This window comes from Stenella coeruleoalba (genome assembly GCF_951394435.1).
Source record: "Stenella coeruleoalba genome assembly, chromosome: 12".
Taxonomy (NCBI): Eukaryota; Metazoa; Chordata; class Mammalia; order Artiodactyla; family Delphinidae; genus Stenella; species Stenella coeruleoalba.
Window position 1 is genome coordinate 89,773,735 of NC_137158.1, and position 16,412 is coordinate 89,790,146.

The following is a 16,412-nucleotide window of genomic DNA, read 5'->3' on the forward strand; positions in this document are numbered from 1 at the left end:
GGGGACTGGTGTGATTCAACTAAACTGTAGTAGCTACAACTTGTGCAAAGCGAGAGCTGCCTTACTGGATGATTATCTACGTGGATATTGAAGTCACAAAGAATGACAGCAGGAGTTGAGTGGAGATGAAGCTTGCAATCCAGTAGCTCAGGTTTTCAAGAAATGAGAAGGAACAGGCCAGGGGACTAGTAGGCAGCAATGACACACAGAAGTAAAGAGCTGTATATCCAGATAGCATAAATTTCCAGGAGCCTGAGCTTTTTAGTCAGTGGGGTTGCCTACCTACCTCCTGGCTCTGAGGCATTAGCGATGAGGGATGAGAGAAAAACTAGCTTTTACTTGAGAGGGCTGCAGTGGGACTCTTCCTCAGGGAAAAGTCAGGTCCTTGTTAAGGAAAGAAACTCGGAATGCATCTGGAGGAGCGGGTGGGATGACAGAGGAGTTCTGTGAACCATGTAAACGATGGTCAATAACCTGCTATAAAGCTTTGAGAAGCAGGGAATCAGATTAGGGGGTATTCAGATTTCTGTGGTGACATATGTTGAACAAAACAATGAACACATGAATAAATAAAAGAAGGACTATAGAAATAGTTGTGAGAGAGTGAGGACCCAGGCAAGAGATATCACAGCAGGTTTTTTTTTGAGGTGGACCATTTTTTAAAGTCTATTGAATTTGTTACAATATTGCTTCTGTTTTATGTTTTGGCTTTTCGGCCGCGGGTCATGTGGGATCTTAGCTCCCCAACCAGGGATGGAACCCTCACCCCCCGCATTGGAAGGGGAAGTGTGTTTTTGTTGTTGTTGTTGTTTGTTTTTTGCGGTGCGCGGGCCTCTCAGTGTTGTGGCCTCTCCCGTTGCGGGGCACAGGCTCCGGACGCGCAGGCTCAGCGGCCATGGCTCACGGGCCCAGCCGCTCCGCGGCATGTGGGATCTTCCCGGACCGGGCCACGAACCCGTGTCCCCTGCATCGGCAGGCGGACTCTCAACCACTGCGCCACCAGGGAAACCCGGAAGGGGGAGTCTTAACCACTGGACTGCCCAGGAAGTCCCAAGGGGATGATTTTGAGTCACTTCAAAAAAAAAAAACAGAATCCATAGAATTTAACAATTAAGTAGGAATGGGGGTTGGGACAAGGGCAAGAGAAAGCAGAACTGAAGGTAATTCTGAGCTGTCAAACTGAATGATAACAGGTAACATTTCAGGATTTGGTATGCTCCAGGGTTATGCTAACCGCTGGGCATAAGTGCCTGACTATATATATTACCTCACTTAATTCACAAACCAACCCTAGGAGGAAGGCATAATTCTCACTTTACAAAGTCACGTTTATAAGCATCTGCTCTATACCGGGAAGTGTGCTTATCCTGAGGAGGTCATCAGGAAGGAACATTGCTTAACAGAAGCCCTTCGTAGGTTTGTTATTACTGATTTTTCTGTGACCAAAGTTAGCAAACAATAAATCCTGTTTTAAAGATTCTTTGGGCTACAGCTATCATGTCTATGCTGTATAGTATGGAACTGCCAGTCCTGGATTATCCAACGCATTAAAACACACAAGTGAAAAGAAAACTCTCCTCTGTCTTTCTGTTTTCCTGTTTATAGATTATTCAACTAATCAGTATTTTTACTGTCCATTAAGTTTGGCATGCGTTTTCAAGTTCTGACTATAACTTGAAAATAGTATGAATTATCACAGACATTACTACTTGGCTCACCAAGCCCACCCCCTGCCTCCTTGCAGGAGAAGCCCCGATTGACAGTGGTGTCCATTCTCCACATGGCCGTGTGCTTCAGGGAAGGTGAGCTCCAACCCAGCTCAGGGAGTGAATCATGATGATAAAGCCATGAGAACATGGTTTAATTCTACCAAGTTAAACTCGTGTACATAGAATCTGAGGGGAGCGCAGGATGACAGAAAGAACCCGGATCCTTGATCAAATGCCTGAGAAATACAATTTTCTTCTTTTTAAAAAATAATTATGTTAGGTTTTTCGGTTCTTGCAGCTAAAAAGAGCTTAACTAATGGACTAGCAAATAGAAAGACTGCACACTTGGCAGTGTTTTGATTGGAGGGAGAGGTGTTAGGGAAGTATTAAATATATCAACATCTTTCTTTCAAACTTGGTGACTTCTTTCGAAAGAATGCATGTAGTATATTAAGATACCATGCAAAATATCTGCCTTCGGGAGTTTTCCAAAAATCTATCTTAACATTTACTTAATTTGACATTTTACAAGGTTGCATCATAATATCCTGTAGCAAATTCTAATTTTCTTAAACCTAACTAGGATGATAAATAATTCCCCCCTATTATAATCCATCATAAGCATTCATGTATTCGTATATATACATGAAAAAGGCATATACATATACCTCTTATACTTTTATACTTCGGGGTAATACAATGTTAATAAATATGATAACTAGTAAGTATAAAGGTAGAAATCCAGCTTTAACTTTGTTGTTAAAAGAATACAAGTAAGAAGCTTCAATTGGAGATATAAAAATATAGCTAATCAAAACTACTACGAGGTTCACAAATCTATAAATTTCATGTATTTTTGAAAAGTTGAGAAGTAAACACTCTTTAGTACATGTAACAAGCTATTCACAGTAAAGAGCAAATACTAAGGCCAATGCCACGTAAGTTTCAGTTTCGTGTTTCGCAGCAACCCAGCTGTCCCACGCAACATCCCAGATCCATCTGCTGGCAGTCTATGAGAGAAATGTTTAGAAGACCCACTTTAGATCGAACATGTTAAGTAGTAATTTTTAACTCTATACAATGTTGGATACTGTTTAGAAGATGCATCACTATCTCAGAAAGTTATATTTTAAAAGTAATTTGTCCAATTTTCCCTTTGCTGAAAAGACTTGACAGTGATGCTTCCTGGGTCCATCTTTTCTTTTACTGGAGCTGGTACGTTATCTAACACAGAATGACCCTCCCTTAGCAGAGAGTGTCCGGGGGCAGGAACAGGAGGCACTCTGTAATCTGGGTCTAGTAGTTCTGCATGCAGTACTACTCTGCGGTGTTATAGTCCATAATAAGGAATTATTCTTCCCACCCTTAAAAGATTTTCAACCGAAAGTTTGTCTTGAAATTAAAAAATGGTATTGACTCTGTGAGCAGGCTGTTAAAAGAGAAACCCTAATTCCTTGCTTCACCTGCAAAGCCACACATAATCTTTTTCTGTGGTGGCTCTAAAATGGTCAAAAACCCTCTGTGGCATCTCCCATCAAGAGGCTGTCTATTTTTCCACCCTGTGAATATGAATTGGCCTTGGGACTTGCTCTGAGCAAAAGAATGTAACACTGCAACTTCCAAGAAAGGCCTTAAGAGGTCTTGTGCTCTCACCTCCTGGAATGCTGTGAGGAGCCCCGCATGTAAGGAAGCCCATTCAGTCCACTGGAGGATGATGGCTCCTGTGCAGGGGGACCCAGGTGCCCCAGCCAACAGCCAGCACCAACTGTCACACCTGTGAGTGAGGCTGTCGTGGACGTCTAGGTCCAGCCGAGTCACTGGATGGCTACCAGAGCATCCGTGAGACCAGCAGAAAATCCAAACAGCTAATCCAGGCTAAGCTGACCCACAGAATGGTGAGCAAATAGGCTGCTAAATTCTGGGGTGGGGCTACCTAAATACACCACAACCTCTCTGGTTATTAGTCAAGCACAGCGAGTTCGCCCATCTTAGCGTCTCTGCGCTCCGTGTTTTCTCTGCTTGGACATTCTCCCTGATCTTTGGCACGGCTGGTTTCTTCTTGTCATTCAGACATCAGAGGCCCTTCCCCGTCCCCAGACAATCCCAAGTAGTCACTCCGTCCGTGGAGCACTCGTCACAATCTAGAAGCGTCTCGCTCCCCGAGTGTGCACGTAGGCTGTGGTGTAATTCTGTCCTCCCCAGAGCCTTGCTGACTGCCCTGTGGGCGGCAGCCTTCCGCCCAGCCAAGTCCTCCCGCCAGGCTTCCTCATGGAGCCCCTCAGACTGTCCCACCCCACACACTCACGCTCAACTCGCTAGAAACGCACACAGCTCTCGGGGTATTGCAATCTTACTTGTAAGTAATAGTAATAAGCCTTTCTCATGTAGGAATTGCTCAATAAATATTTATTGAATAAAAAAAATAAGCCTTTCTGTTTATTGAGGACTCTGGGCTGGGCACTCTGTTAAGGATTTTAATACGGATAAGCAAGTAGGTTTTATCGTCCCCATTCTACAGAAGAAAAAACTATGTCCAGGCCAGAGGCAGTGTGTGTTGCTGCCAGGATTCATATCCAGGCCAACTGGACGCTAAAACCTAGGCTATTACATTCTCTGTATCATTTTATTTTCTTACACTCTAAACTGTGTTGCTTTATTTTCTTGACTGGAGTAAAAACTCCTTGGCAATCATGGTCCATGTCATATAATTTTCTGTATTTTCCTCAGTACCTATACCTATTATTTAGTGCCCTAAATCAATTTACTGGTTAATCAATTATTAAATGACATTAAATTGTCAAAACTGTTATGGTCAAGGAACAGAATACCCATACAATTTAATAAATTATTAACAGAAAATTACCATTTCTAGCTTAGTATTTTTCAAATAATTCATAGTGAAAGAAAATACAGTTCACATAATTATCCTTTCAGTCAAGATGCACCTCAGGATCTGGAAGTGCCTTTGAGACATTGCAATAAATATCAAGTCACTTAAAGGGGAGACCTCATAGTTGAACTTGGTAGATGCTGATCAGTGAGGTACTTACATTGATTGCCTGACCCGTCTTTTGAATGAGTAATACTTTTATAATGAACTTATAACGGTGGAACCCAAATTCTTTGACTGCTAACAATATGCGATCTGCTAATTCAAGCGACAAATGAGAGAAGACTTTGTCATCATATTTGACATCTTTAAGATTTTCCTTTAAAAAAATTAAGAAAAATATTTTAATTTTCAAACCAAATATTTTCTAAACAAAAATTGAAGTAGAAAATGTGTCTCATTAATACATATAACTTTTTGAAAAACATACATATTTCTAACCAAGTAATATTAAATGGTTGATATGTTTACCAATTTATTTCAATAATAATTTTGAAGAAAATTTAGTTTTATTTATTTACTTATTTTTTAATATCTGGCTGCATTGGGTCTTTGTTGCTGTGCATGGGCTTGCTCTAGTTGCAGGGAGCAGGGGCTACTCTTCGTTGTGGTGCCCGGGCCTCTCATTGAGGTGGCTTCTCTTGTTGCAGAGCATGGGCTCTAGGCATGCGGGCTTCAGTAGTTGCGGTGCGTGGGCTCAGTAATTATGGCTCACGGCCTCTAGAGCACAGGCTCAGTAGTTGTGGCACACGGGTTTAGTTGCTCCACAGCATGTGGAATCTTTCCAGACCAGGACTTGAAACCGTGTCCCCTGAATTGGCAGGTGGATTCTTAACCACTGCACCACCAGGGAGGCCCTAGTTTGGTTTCTAAATTATGTTCAGTTGCCCTTCATTAGCAACCCTTAAGCTTAAGTTTTCCTTTACTAGATTACTGTGCCAAGCAGTTACTAGGGAGACACAAGAGGAATTTTAAAACAAAGCTTCTAGGAATTCTTAGGTAGAGAATCTTAAATGTTTTTCAAATTTATGTATTTGCTAAAATTCAGGAGCAGAGCCTGCATTATGTTTTTCCTGTCTCTTTTTTTGGCCACGTGGCACGTGGGATCTTAGTTCCCTGACCAGGGATCAAACCCACACCCCCTGCATTGGAAGGGCAGAGTCTTAACCACTGGACAACCAGGGAAGTCCCTATTCCTGTCTTCTTGTCTCCACAAATTAAAGGCCACTTCTTTCTAATTCTGCTTCTATGGCTTCTCACTCTACTGCTTTTTTCTGTGGCCTCCAGGAGAATATCAAGGAAATCAAAGATTTCTCACGTTTGTTACTAAATTAATATATAGCTGGGGGCAGGCGGGGAGACAGATGTGGGCCATGAAGGACTACATTTTCCTACAAACCATAAGCAGACCTGAACCAGCTGGTGAGCAGGTGGTGCCTGGCTTTGATTGACTGACTCAGACCAATGATAAATTAACCAATGTTCTGAGTTCTAATGACAACAAATGGATGCCTACCTGGTAATTTTATAGGCAAGTAAAACCAAATAAATTACCCATTTTTTGGTTTTGGTTCCCTCCTAGAATGGTTCTGGATCTAAACTGGGTCTAGAAGAATTTAGTTCCTTCAGGCAATTGGCTCAATCTTTTGGACACTTAGCGACATCCATTCTCCCTTCTGAATCTGCCTAAGAGATCCCAGGCTTTATCTACATAAGTGTTCATTTTTAATAAATAAAGAGCACGTGCTATAGGAAGATACCTATAAGCTCCATCAGTATATACTGTTTCTGTGTCTAGAACTGTGTTCAATGCTCCCTAAACGCAAAGGAAAATCCCCGGCCTCTCTATGACCCCTAGCCTTCCACCTATATTTCCAATTAGCTGTTCCAGACCCCATCATGCTCAATGCAGTTCTATAAGCTATCACATGCAAACACAATTTGAAACTCTACTATAGTCAATAAACTTGAACTCAGTCTATGTGGTAGGGCTGAGTGACACACCAAAATGTATACTCAATCACAAATGCTTGCTATTAGTGTTTAGATCAGAGAATTAATAATTATTTTATTGTATTGAATTTATTTCCTGAAGTTATGAGCCATAATATCTTTACCAAATATTATCTGATAATTATTAATTCAGCTTAGAAATGTATCTATGTCTATGGTGGTGGAGGGAGGTTGGAGGGTGGGTTTCCTAAATATTCTTCCGTATTAATAAAGGTTAATTCATTTAAGAATTAACTTTGATACAATTAAAGGGCCATTAATCATTTATACAGAATAAACTAAACATATGCTTTCTTCCCAATAGCTAGCTTACATCAGTTATTACTAAAGGAGTGCATCTTGTAAATTAGAGGTGGGGGAGGGAGATTAGGCTGGGTAGAGTCCCACAAAGGGAATCTGGTCATCAGAAAAATCCTGGGTGCCTGGTGCCCAAAGGTGAAAAGGGGATTCAGAAAAAGTGGTCCCTTAAACAAACATTCTATAATTAAAGTTTTTAATTTGGCCCTTTATTAGGAAAGATGGTGAAGGGAATTCTTTCCATCTGAACCATGTAGTCTTCAGATACCAACACTAGCATAATTAATATTGGTATTCGTATTACAGTATTAATTTTGTAAAATTGAAGAAGCTTTGTTGGACTAGCCTGAAAACATGTGTCTGAGTTTCAAACTGTCCTAAATGAACTTTAGATTCCAGCTGGTTTAATGAAGAAGAAAACCGATGCATAAATTGGGGACTGCCTGTTCTTAAGATGTTTTAGCGTCATCATGAATCAATTTTTCACACATATTCAATATGTGTTCTTTAATTCATTCCTCCAAATATGGGAGACACATGGAACCTGAAGGATAAATAATTTATGGATAATTAAGAATTAAATGAAATAGCAAAAGAATATTCCTTTTGGTCTAGCTTTACTCATAGCATCAACATGAAGATCATTGAGTATGACTCCAAAGTACTTTCATATTTTCAGAGATAAAAGCTACAAAAAATCAATCAGGGTAACTACACGGCCATAAATCTTAATGTAGTTCATCAAACCCCCAAAGCTAAGATATTACTATCAGATGTGTCTATCAACCTACCTTTAATATCTGCTGGACTTTCGCTTCTACTGAATAAGCCTGGAATTTTTTCAATGGCTCCATTCTGTATGAATTAGCAAACTTTAGTTTGGCCAGGGTACTCTTCCATTCTTTACCTATGTCAGCAATTGCGTCATCAAATGGTGGCTCTACGTACTGAACATCATGAATTGATTCTCTCAGTCTTTCTTTTAAAATCTGTGCATACTGAAAGGAGGGAGAGAGAGACAGAGAGAGAGAGATTACTTTTTTAATTGTAAAATGAAATTTCGTTTTTAAGAACCCTGGTGCAATGGGACAGGACTGACACAAAGCTTGGAAATCCATTATAAGACTTCAATGATTATGTGGTTGCTAAATCCTAGATTCATTTCTGGCTATCAATTTGGTAAAAGAAGAAAAAAGAATATAGCTATCATCTATCTATTTATCTATAAACAGAAATACACACAAACACAAATTTGAATGCATATATTTAGAACATCCATGGAAGATGCAAAAGAACTAGAAACAAGAGTGGCCCCTGAGAGGGCAACTGAGTGGCTAGAAGACTGGTATGTAAGGAAAACCTTTCATGTTCCCTGCCCTGACATTATGAAAATATTATCCTTTATTGTCTTCTTATCATTTTAATTATTTTATCTTTGAATAAATAATACAATTATTTACATAACACATTTCTAAGCCTTAAATTGAAAAGATAACAAAAGTGTATTGATTTGGTATATACATCTTTCTGTGCTTTTTACATTCAACATTTATTGCATGACATTCAACCTGTCTTAAAGAACTATTTATTTAGTGGCTACTACGCTTCAGTTAAGTACTCTAGGCTCTGAAGTTACAGTGGTGAACTTCATTATAATAACCAGGAATTAATTGTTTTACTTGTATTAACTCATAATCAAGGACTCTGCACTCATGGAGTTATCCTTCTAGTGGGGAGGAGGACAGACAATAAAAACGTATATAGGGTAATGAATAAGCCAATTTAAATAGTGGTAATTGGTATACAAATAAAACCACATGACTTGATAGAAACTCATCATGAGGGCCTAATTTGGACTGAATAATTGGAGACGTCCCTTCAGTCCGGTTTGGGCTGAAGTCTAAAAGGAACAGGAAATAGGAAGGACAAAGAACATGTTCTGAGAATAGACGTGTGTTTGGTGTGTCTGGATCGTTTAGAGAGAGGAAAATAGTAGTAACAGAATAAGGTTAAAAAGGTATCATGGGGCTTCTCTGGTGGTGCAGTGGTTAAGAATCCACCTGCCAATGCAGGGGAGATGGGATCGAGTCCTGCTCCCACTTGGCGCGGAGCAACTAAGCTCATGCGCCACAACTACTGAGCCCGAGCACCTAGAGCCCATGCTCCGCAACGAGAAGCCACCGCAATGAGAAGCCCACGCACCGCAATGAAGAGTAGCCCCGCTCGCCGCATCTAGAGAAAGCTCGCGCATAGCAACGTAGACCCAACGCAGCCAAATATAAATAAATAAAATAAATACATTAAAAACAAAAAGGTATCATGCAGGACTAAGAGTTTGAAAAGGAATTTGAAACTTATTCTCAGAACAATGAGGAGCCAGTGGAAGGATTTAAACGGGCAAGTGATATTTTCTAGTTTACAGTTTTAAAAGATTATTGTGGCTGCTGTATGGTGAATAGATTAGAGGGAGATCAGGGTCTGAGGTAATAATTTATAGTTTAAAATACTTGTTTACAAATAATGTTAATGATAAATAACTTCGTAAGTGTACAATAGCGTTTCAAACCAGGAACATGGTTTGCTTCTGCATTTACAGAAGAACTTTTATTTACAATTAATTTTTTATATTACAAGAATTTCTTTCAATTTATTCTGAAGCATTAATTCCTGTGATATTCTTTCAATGTCCCATTTAAGGTGATTTAAAAACACATTTTATGTTTTTAGGAGTTGTATAACATAAAAATACCATTGTTCCCTACTAAAATTTTATTAATTTTAATGTTTATTACATCTTGATTTTCCTACAGTTCTACATATTTCTATCACTCCTCTTCATTTTTCACACCTTACTTCATAGACCAGTAGTTTAAAGTGTATACATTAAACATCATATTCCCAGGAATACTATGGGAAAATATTTATTCTCTACCATTGATGTTTCTATGTGGCAGAAACTGTTATGGAGCAATAGTTCCCCTTCTTTGCCCTCTGATTTGTTCCTCTCTGAGGGAGCTTATGTGATAAGCAAGTTAGGAAGAGGAAGAGCATGTTTAGTGCAGAATCTCCCCACCTCTCCTCTTGACATCTAATTATAAGTAGTACATATTTTCTGTTCCACAACTGCATATGCTTTACAGAGATAGGACATCATCTTAGATATATGTCATCATCCAGCTAGACCCATGACTGGGTGAGCTGCTTTAATTTAGGTAGAAATGTTACCAATTTCCATCCTATTTTTCATCCCTAATGGTTTGTTAATACGATGAGTTACATTGATTTTTGAATGTTAAACCAACCTTGCATTCCTGGAATAAACCACACTTGAGCATATTATTATTATTATTTTACTTAAGTTTGTACCTTTTAACCCCCTTCACCCATTTTGCCCACCCTCCAGCCCTTTCCCCACACCCCAACCTCTGGCAACCACCAATCTGTTCTGTGCATCTGTGAGCTTCCACATATAAGAGAGATCATATGGCATTTGTCTTTCTCTGACATTTCATTTAACATAATGCACTTGAGACGCATCCATGTTTTTGCAAATGGCAAGATTTCACTCTTTTTTGTATATATACACCATATCTTCTTCATTCATTCACTCATCATTGGACATTCAGGTCATTTCCATATCTTGGCTATTGAAAATAATGCTGCAATGAACATGGGGGTGCATATATCTTTTTGAATTAGTGTTTTTGTTTTCTTCAGATAAATACCCAGAAGTGGAATTACTGGATCACATGGTAGTCCTATTTTTAACTTTTTGAGGAACCTCTCTACTGTTTTCCATAGTGGTTGCATGAATTTACATTCCCACCAACAGTGCACAAATGTTTTTTCTCTACATCCTCACCAACACTTATCTCTTGTCTTTTTGTTAACAGCCATTCTAACAGTTGTGAGTTTTGATATGAAACTTTCCTGATGATTAGTAATGTTGAGCATATTTTCATGTACCTGTTGGCCATCTGTATGTCTTTTTGGGAAAAATACCTATTCAGATCTTCTGCCCACTTTTTTCATCAGATTTTTTTTTGGAATTGGAATTGGAATTTTGATAGGGATTGTATTATATTAAATCTGTAGGTTCTTTTGATACTATGGAAATTTTAACAATATTAATTCTTCCAATCCATGAGCATGAAATATACTTCTATTATGTCTTCAATTTTTTTTCATCAATGTTTTACAGTTTTTAGTGGACAGGTCTTTCACCTCCTTGGTTAAATTTATTTCTAAGTATTTTATTCTTTTTGATGCAATCATAAATGAGATTGTTTTCTTAATTTCTCTTTCTGATAGTTCATTATTAGCACATAGAAACCCAACAGAATTTCTTATATTGATTTTGTGTCCTGCCACTATACTGGATTTGTTTTTTAATTCTAATGTTTTTTTTTTTTTTGGTAGAGTCTTTAGGATTTTCTATATATAATATCATGTCATATACAAAAAGCAACAATTTTGCTTCTCCCTTTCCAACTTGAATGCCTTTAATTTCTTTTTCTTACCTAATTGTTCTGTCTAGAAATTCCAGGACTATGTGAATAAAAACAGCAAAAGTGAGCATCCTTGTCTTTTTCCTGACCTTACAGGAAAAGCTTAGTTTTTCCATTATTATGTTAGCTGTAGGCTTTTGATATACAGCCTTTATTATGCTGAGGTACATTCCCTCTATAACCACTTTGTTGAGAGTTTTTTTAAAAAACCATAAATGGGTGTTAATTTTTGTCAAATCTTTTTGTGCATCTATTTGAATGATCGAGATTTTTATCCTTCATTTTGTTAATGTGGTGTATCACACTAATTGATTTGCAGATGTTGAACCATCCTTGCATCCCTGGAACAAACTCCCTTTGATCATGCTGTATTATCTCTTTAATGTGCTATTGAATTCAGTTTGCTAATATTTTGTTGAGGATTTTTCCATCTATGTTCATCAGGAATACTGGCCTATAATTTTCTTTTCTTGTGGTGTCCTTGGCTGGTTTTGGTATTAGGGTAATGCTGGCCTTGAAAATGAGTTTGGAAGTGTTCCCTCCACTTCTATTTTTTGGAAGAGTTTGAGAAGGATTGGTATTAATTCTTATTTTAATATTTGGTAGAATCCACCAGTGAGGCCATCTGATCCTGGACTTTTGTTTTAGGTAGGTTTTTGATTATTGATTCAATCTCCTCACTAGTAATCAGTCAATTCAGATTTTTTCTTTCTTCATGACTCAGTCTTGGAAGGTTGTATGTTTCTAGTAGTTTATCCATTTCTTCTAGGTTGTCCAACTAGTTGGCATAGTGATCTCTTATGATCTTTTGTATTTCTGTGGTATCAATTTTAATTTCTTCTCTTTAATCTCTGATTTTATTTATTTGAGTTTTCTCTCGAGTCTTGGTCAGTTTGTCCCCTCTCCTCACTTAGGGACTCCAAAGACAATAAAAGTTTTTGCCTGAAATTTCCCATAGCTCATGTCAGATTTTCTATTGCTGTCTCTAAATTCACTAAGCCTGCTCTGCAGTGTCAAATCTGCTGTTAATTCCACTGTTTATTTTACATTTCCAACATTATATTTTTCACCTGTAGAGGTTTGATTTGGATTTACCACGCTTAATCTTTTCTGATTTTTTAAAAAAATATTTATTTATTTGGCTGTGCCCAAGTCTTAGCTGCAGCAGGCGGGATCTTTGTTGCCACAGGCAGGATCTTCAATGAGGCATGCAGAATCCTTAGTTACAGCATGCAGGATCCTTAGTTGTGGCACGTGGGATCTAGTTCCCCGATCAGGGATCGAACCCGGGCCCCCTGCATTGGGAGCATGGAGTCTTAACCACTGGACCACCAGGGAAGTCCCTCTCCTCATTCTTGGGAATAGAACATACTAACTCTTTTATAATATCATTATTTTATAACTGCTTTAATGTGATGAAAACTAATATAATACAATAACTGTTTTATAATAACCGCTTTAGTGTCCTTTTATACTATTTCTATCTTTTTATCATTTCTGGGTGTTTTGTTTCTTCTCTCCATTTTGAGTTGTACTATTCTGCTTCTTTGAAGGTATGCTAATTAAATACCAGATATTGTGAATCTTACCTTCCGTTTTTGCTGTATATTTTTGTATTCCCACATGCATTCTTGAGCTTTCTTCTAGAATGTAGCAACTTGGAAACATTGTAATCCTTCTCAGACTTATTACGAGGCAATTTAAAATCCAATTTAAGCTTTGATAGGCTGAACTAGAGAAAACCCTAAGTCTAGGGTCTTTTTCCCCCAATACTTAGACAATACACTTCTTAGCACTCTAACCAATGCCCTATGATTTACATGGTTTTCCATTCTTACTGGTGGGGAAAAAAAAAAACACTATTTTGTGTGAGTCCAAGGATTTTTTTCTGTTTCTTTTGGGTGGTTCTTTCTCTAGCCACACCTGACTTCCTCACCAGATGCACCGATGTACTAAGCTGAAGACTTGAGGAAAATCCTCTGCAGATCTTGGGAACTGTTTGTACAGCTCTCTCCTCTCTAATACTCTGCTCTTATATCACCCTGAACTACCCTGACTCCCAAATCATTCTCAACTAAGGGAGACATCTCCATAAGGTATGGGCTGGAAGCCCTCACCAGGCAGTACATTAGGGGAAATCTTGGGGCTCACCTTTCTTGTTTGTAATCTCTCAAAGATCACAATCCTGTCTTGCCTTACATCCAGCCAGTGGAAATAAGTACTTCATACATTTTGTGTAATTTTCTGTAGTTTCTGGTAGGAGTTGGCTTCTAGTAGAAGTCCTTAATTAGAAATAAACCTGCTGTTTTAATCATCTGTCAGACTGCTTTATGTTTTAGTTGTGGAAGAGAAGCATTATAGCTCCCCAAACCTCTTAAAAATGAAATCTTTATTTTGTTCTTTTTGATTAATAGAATGCTTCTCCAGGGTACTGCCATCTTCTTTTCCTCTCACAATACACCCAAGGGATACAACTATATTATATCATTAATAGTGGCTCTCAACTGCAATGAATTCCTTGGGGATAGGGCATGCATTTGTGGTTTAAAAATAACAATCAGAGATCCTAATATGCTGAAAACTCACATCTCTGCCATTTCTTCCATATATATATTGGCTTTCTGATTTAGTATTCTCTTTATTAAGAGTATTTTATCTCTTAATTAAGGAAAAATCTTTGTAGTCACTTCCAAAACTTAGAAATAGGCTTTAAATATGAAGAACTTTTTGGTATCTACTAAAACAATCTGAGTTTAATTATTTAACCTATTGATATGGCATTTCCTTATGTTGAGCCTACAATCCTAGAAAAAAAAGAGCATGGTCATGAGATGCCATTACATTAATGTATTTCTAAAACCTGTTTGCTAGTATTAAAGATTTTCAAATGTACGTAGACAAGTGAGACTAACCAAGTTTTCAATTTTCAGTAATTTGTTTATGGTTTTGGAATCTTTGGTTGCAAGCAATAAGCACGGAATTTTGTTAACCATATACATAACTAATTGGAAAGATATGGAGTAGCTCACAGAATGGAAGAGAAGCCTAAAGAGTCTGACACTTGAGGCAGTTCAGTATGCCGCCTTCAATTTAAATTAACCTCAATCATTTTCTTTAATTATTACAGGAAGAGTTCATCTAATCAGCCTAGTTTTGGTCTCATCCTCACCACAAAGTTAAGGAAGGTGACTGACAGTCCCACCAAAACTCTATCCAATAGGGAATTAGTTAATTCTCCAAAGGAAAACTGAGTTGCTACTAGTAGAAGCAAATAAATGGATGCACGAGAGAGAAAATCAAAAAACATTTATAACCATTAAATTGTGTGTCCTAATCTTTCTTATGCTCAGGATCATGAGAATAATCAGCTACCTGAAAAGTTAGGAATGACTAATTAGTGACTCACTGCCCTCAGGCACATTTAGTGAGCATTTGTGAAATCTTTTCTCAGTCTCTTCCCAATTCAAATTTCTTACCTGTAGAAGCCCAGATTTTAAAGGCAGCTATGGTTAATCACATTCATAGCAAATAAGCAAGAACTGCCTTGGTCCATGTTCCCTTTTCCCCAGATTCTGGCCTATATACCAAGTGAACCTATCTGTCGTCCCTCCTTTTGGATTCAGACTTCCTCACTTTTCAAGACTTCAGATCTTCAGTAGACAGTAAGTTTATAAAAGGCACCTCAAAATACAAATATTTTTCATTACTGCAGGCGACCTATCTTTTTCTCAGACTTATTACGAGGCAATACAACAAAGTTTCTGGGAGCATGAATTTAAAATCCAATATATTAAGGTTTCTGGCCTTGCTGTGCTTTTGCTTGGTTCTGAGAACTTGCCCTATTTATTTTTCCTCCTTTTGTTTCTCTTTCCTCTGTAAAATGTAGACACCAAAGAGCAGTCATTAGAACCCTGAAATGTTGCCATGACTTTTTTTTGGGGGGGGGGGTTGGGAAGGATTCTGTTATTTGAAATAAGGATCTTCAAAAATTAGTGTTTTGGGCTTCCCTGGTGGCACAGTGGTTGAGAGTCCGCCTGCCGATGCGGGGGACACGGGTTCGTGTCCCGGTCCGGGAAGATCCCACATGCCGCGGAGCGGCTGGGCCCGTGAGCCATGGCCACTGAGCCTGCGCATCTGGAGCCTGTGCTCCGCAACGGGAGAGGCCACAGCAGTGAGGGGCCCGCGTACAGCAAAAAAAAAAAAAATTAGTGTTTTGCCTATTATCTCTCCTTCATTCTGTTGATTATGGGTCCCACGAAGTAGGTATGAAAGGAACAATTATAGGCAAGTGGACCAGAAGTCCCAGCTCTATGATTACAGTTTTGTACTGTAATGGTTTTCACACTATGCTCATACAGAAATCATGGTGTTACACCACCAATAAAACTGAATGTCATTTTGCATTAATTTCAGACAGTAAGTTAATGAACAGAATTATTTTCAATTTAACTTTCTCGTACGTTCCTCAAATAGTGAGGCTGCTGCTGTTTACAAAAACTCAAAACATCTCATTGTTCTGCTTGGTATATCCAATCCAAATATTATTATTATTATTTTGAAGCACAGCACACGTACACCCACTTCTGGCTGGTAAAGCTGCGGTTTGTGTGGTGGCACTAAACACACTAAAATTACGTATTTCTGGGGAAAGCGCCTCTTAGGAAACCTGGGCTGAACAAATCTGAAGAGAACTGAAGAAGCTGTTTCAGTCAGTTAGCGCGGTGGTCTAGGGTCTACACCACAAAAGCCGGAGCTCTGCAGCCCAGGGGCTGGCCCTCGTCCCGAGTCTCCTCACTCACTGCCTCCTTCTCGAACATGCTAGGCCTCCTCTCTTTCCGAGGCATCATCAGCGGCTGCTGAGGCGCCGCGGCCGAGGGCGGTTTCCCACTCCAGCCCCGCTTCTCCATCGCGCAGGCTCTCGCGGACGATTTCCGCGACAGGGTTTCGCTCGCGCCTGCGCCGCGGGAGCCGGAAGTGCGCCGCAGGGAGGGCCGT

The 16,412-nt window shown here is 38.9% G+C and overlaps 1 protein-coding gene across 2 annotated transcripts; it reads right to left on the minus strand.

The window, feature by feature from the left end:
• Window positions 1-2,594: 2,594 nt before the first annotated feature.
• On the minus strand, window positions 2,595-16,344 carry DYNLT2 (dynein light chain Tctex-type 2). Of its 2 annotated transcripts, XM_079939268.1 has the most exons (4): window positions 16,217-16,344; window positions 7,701-7,907; window positions 4,760-4,918; window positions 2,595-2,719 (listed from the first exon to the last, which is right to left on the minus strand). In XM_079939268.1, exons 1-4 carry the CDS (start codon window positions 16,322-16,324, stop codon window positions 2,609-2,611), a joined length of 585 nt encoding a protein of 194 aa, XP_079795394.1. In that variant the 5' UTR covers window positions 16,325-16,344; the 3' UTR covers window positions 2,595-2,608. The 2 variants fall into 2 exon arrangements, with proteins under 2 accessions (XP_079795394.1, XP_079795395.1); XM_079939269.1 differs by lacking the exons at window positions 2,595-2,719; window positions 4,760-4,918 and adding an exon at window positions 6,981-7,453.
• Window positions 16,345-16,412: the final 68 nt, after the last annotated feature.

Excerpts from the sequence above, each read along its gene's own strand:
- DYNLT2 (XM_079939268.1), bottom strand. The coding sequence starts at position 16,324 with ATGGAGAAGCGGGGCTGGAGTGGGAAACCGCCCTCGGCCGCGGCGCCT. Across the intron at positions 7,908-16,216 it reads GCATGTTCGAGAAGGAGGCA|TATGCACAGATTTTAAAAGA; the intron begins GTGAGTGAGGAG and ends CCCTCCTTTCAG. Across the intron at positions 4,919-7,700 it reads AAGTCCAGCAGATATTAAAG|GAAAATCTTAAAGATGTCAA; the intron begins GTAGGTTGATAG and ends ATTTTTTTAAAG.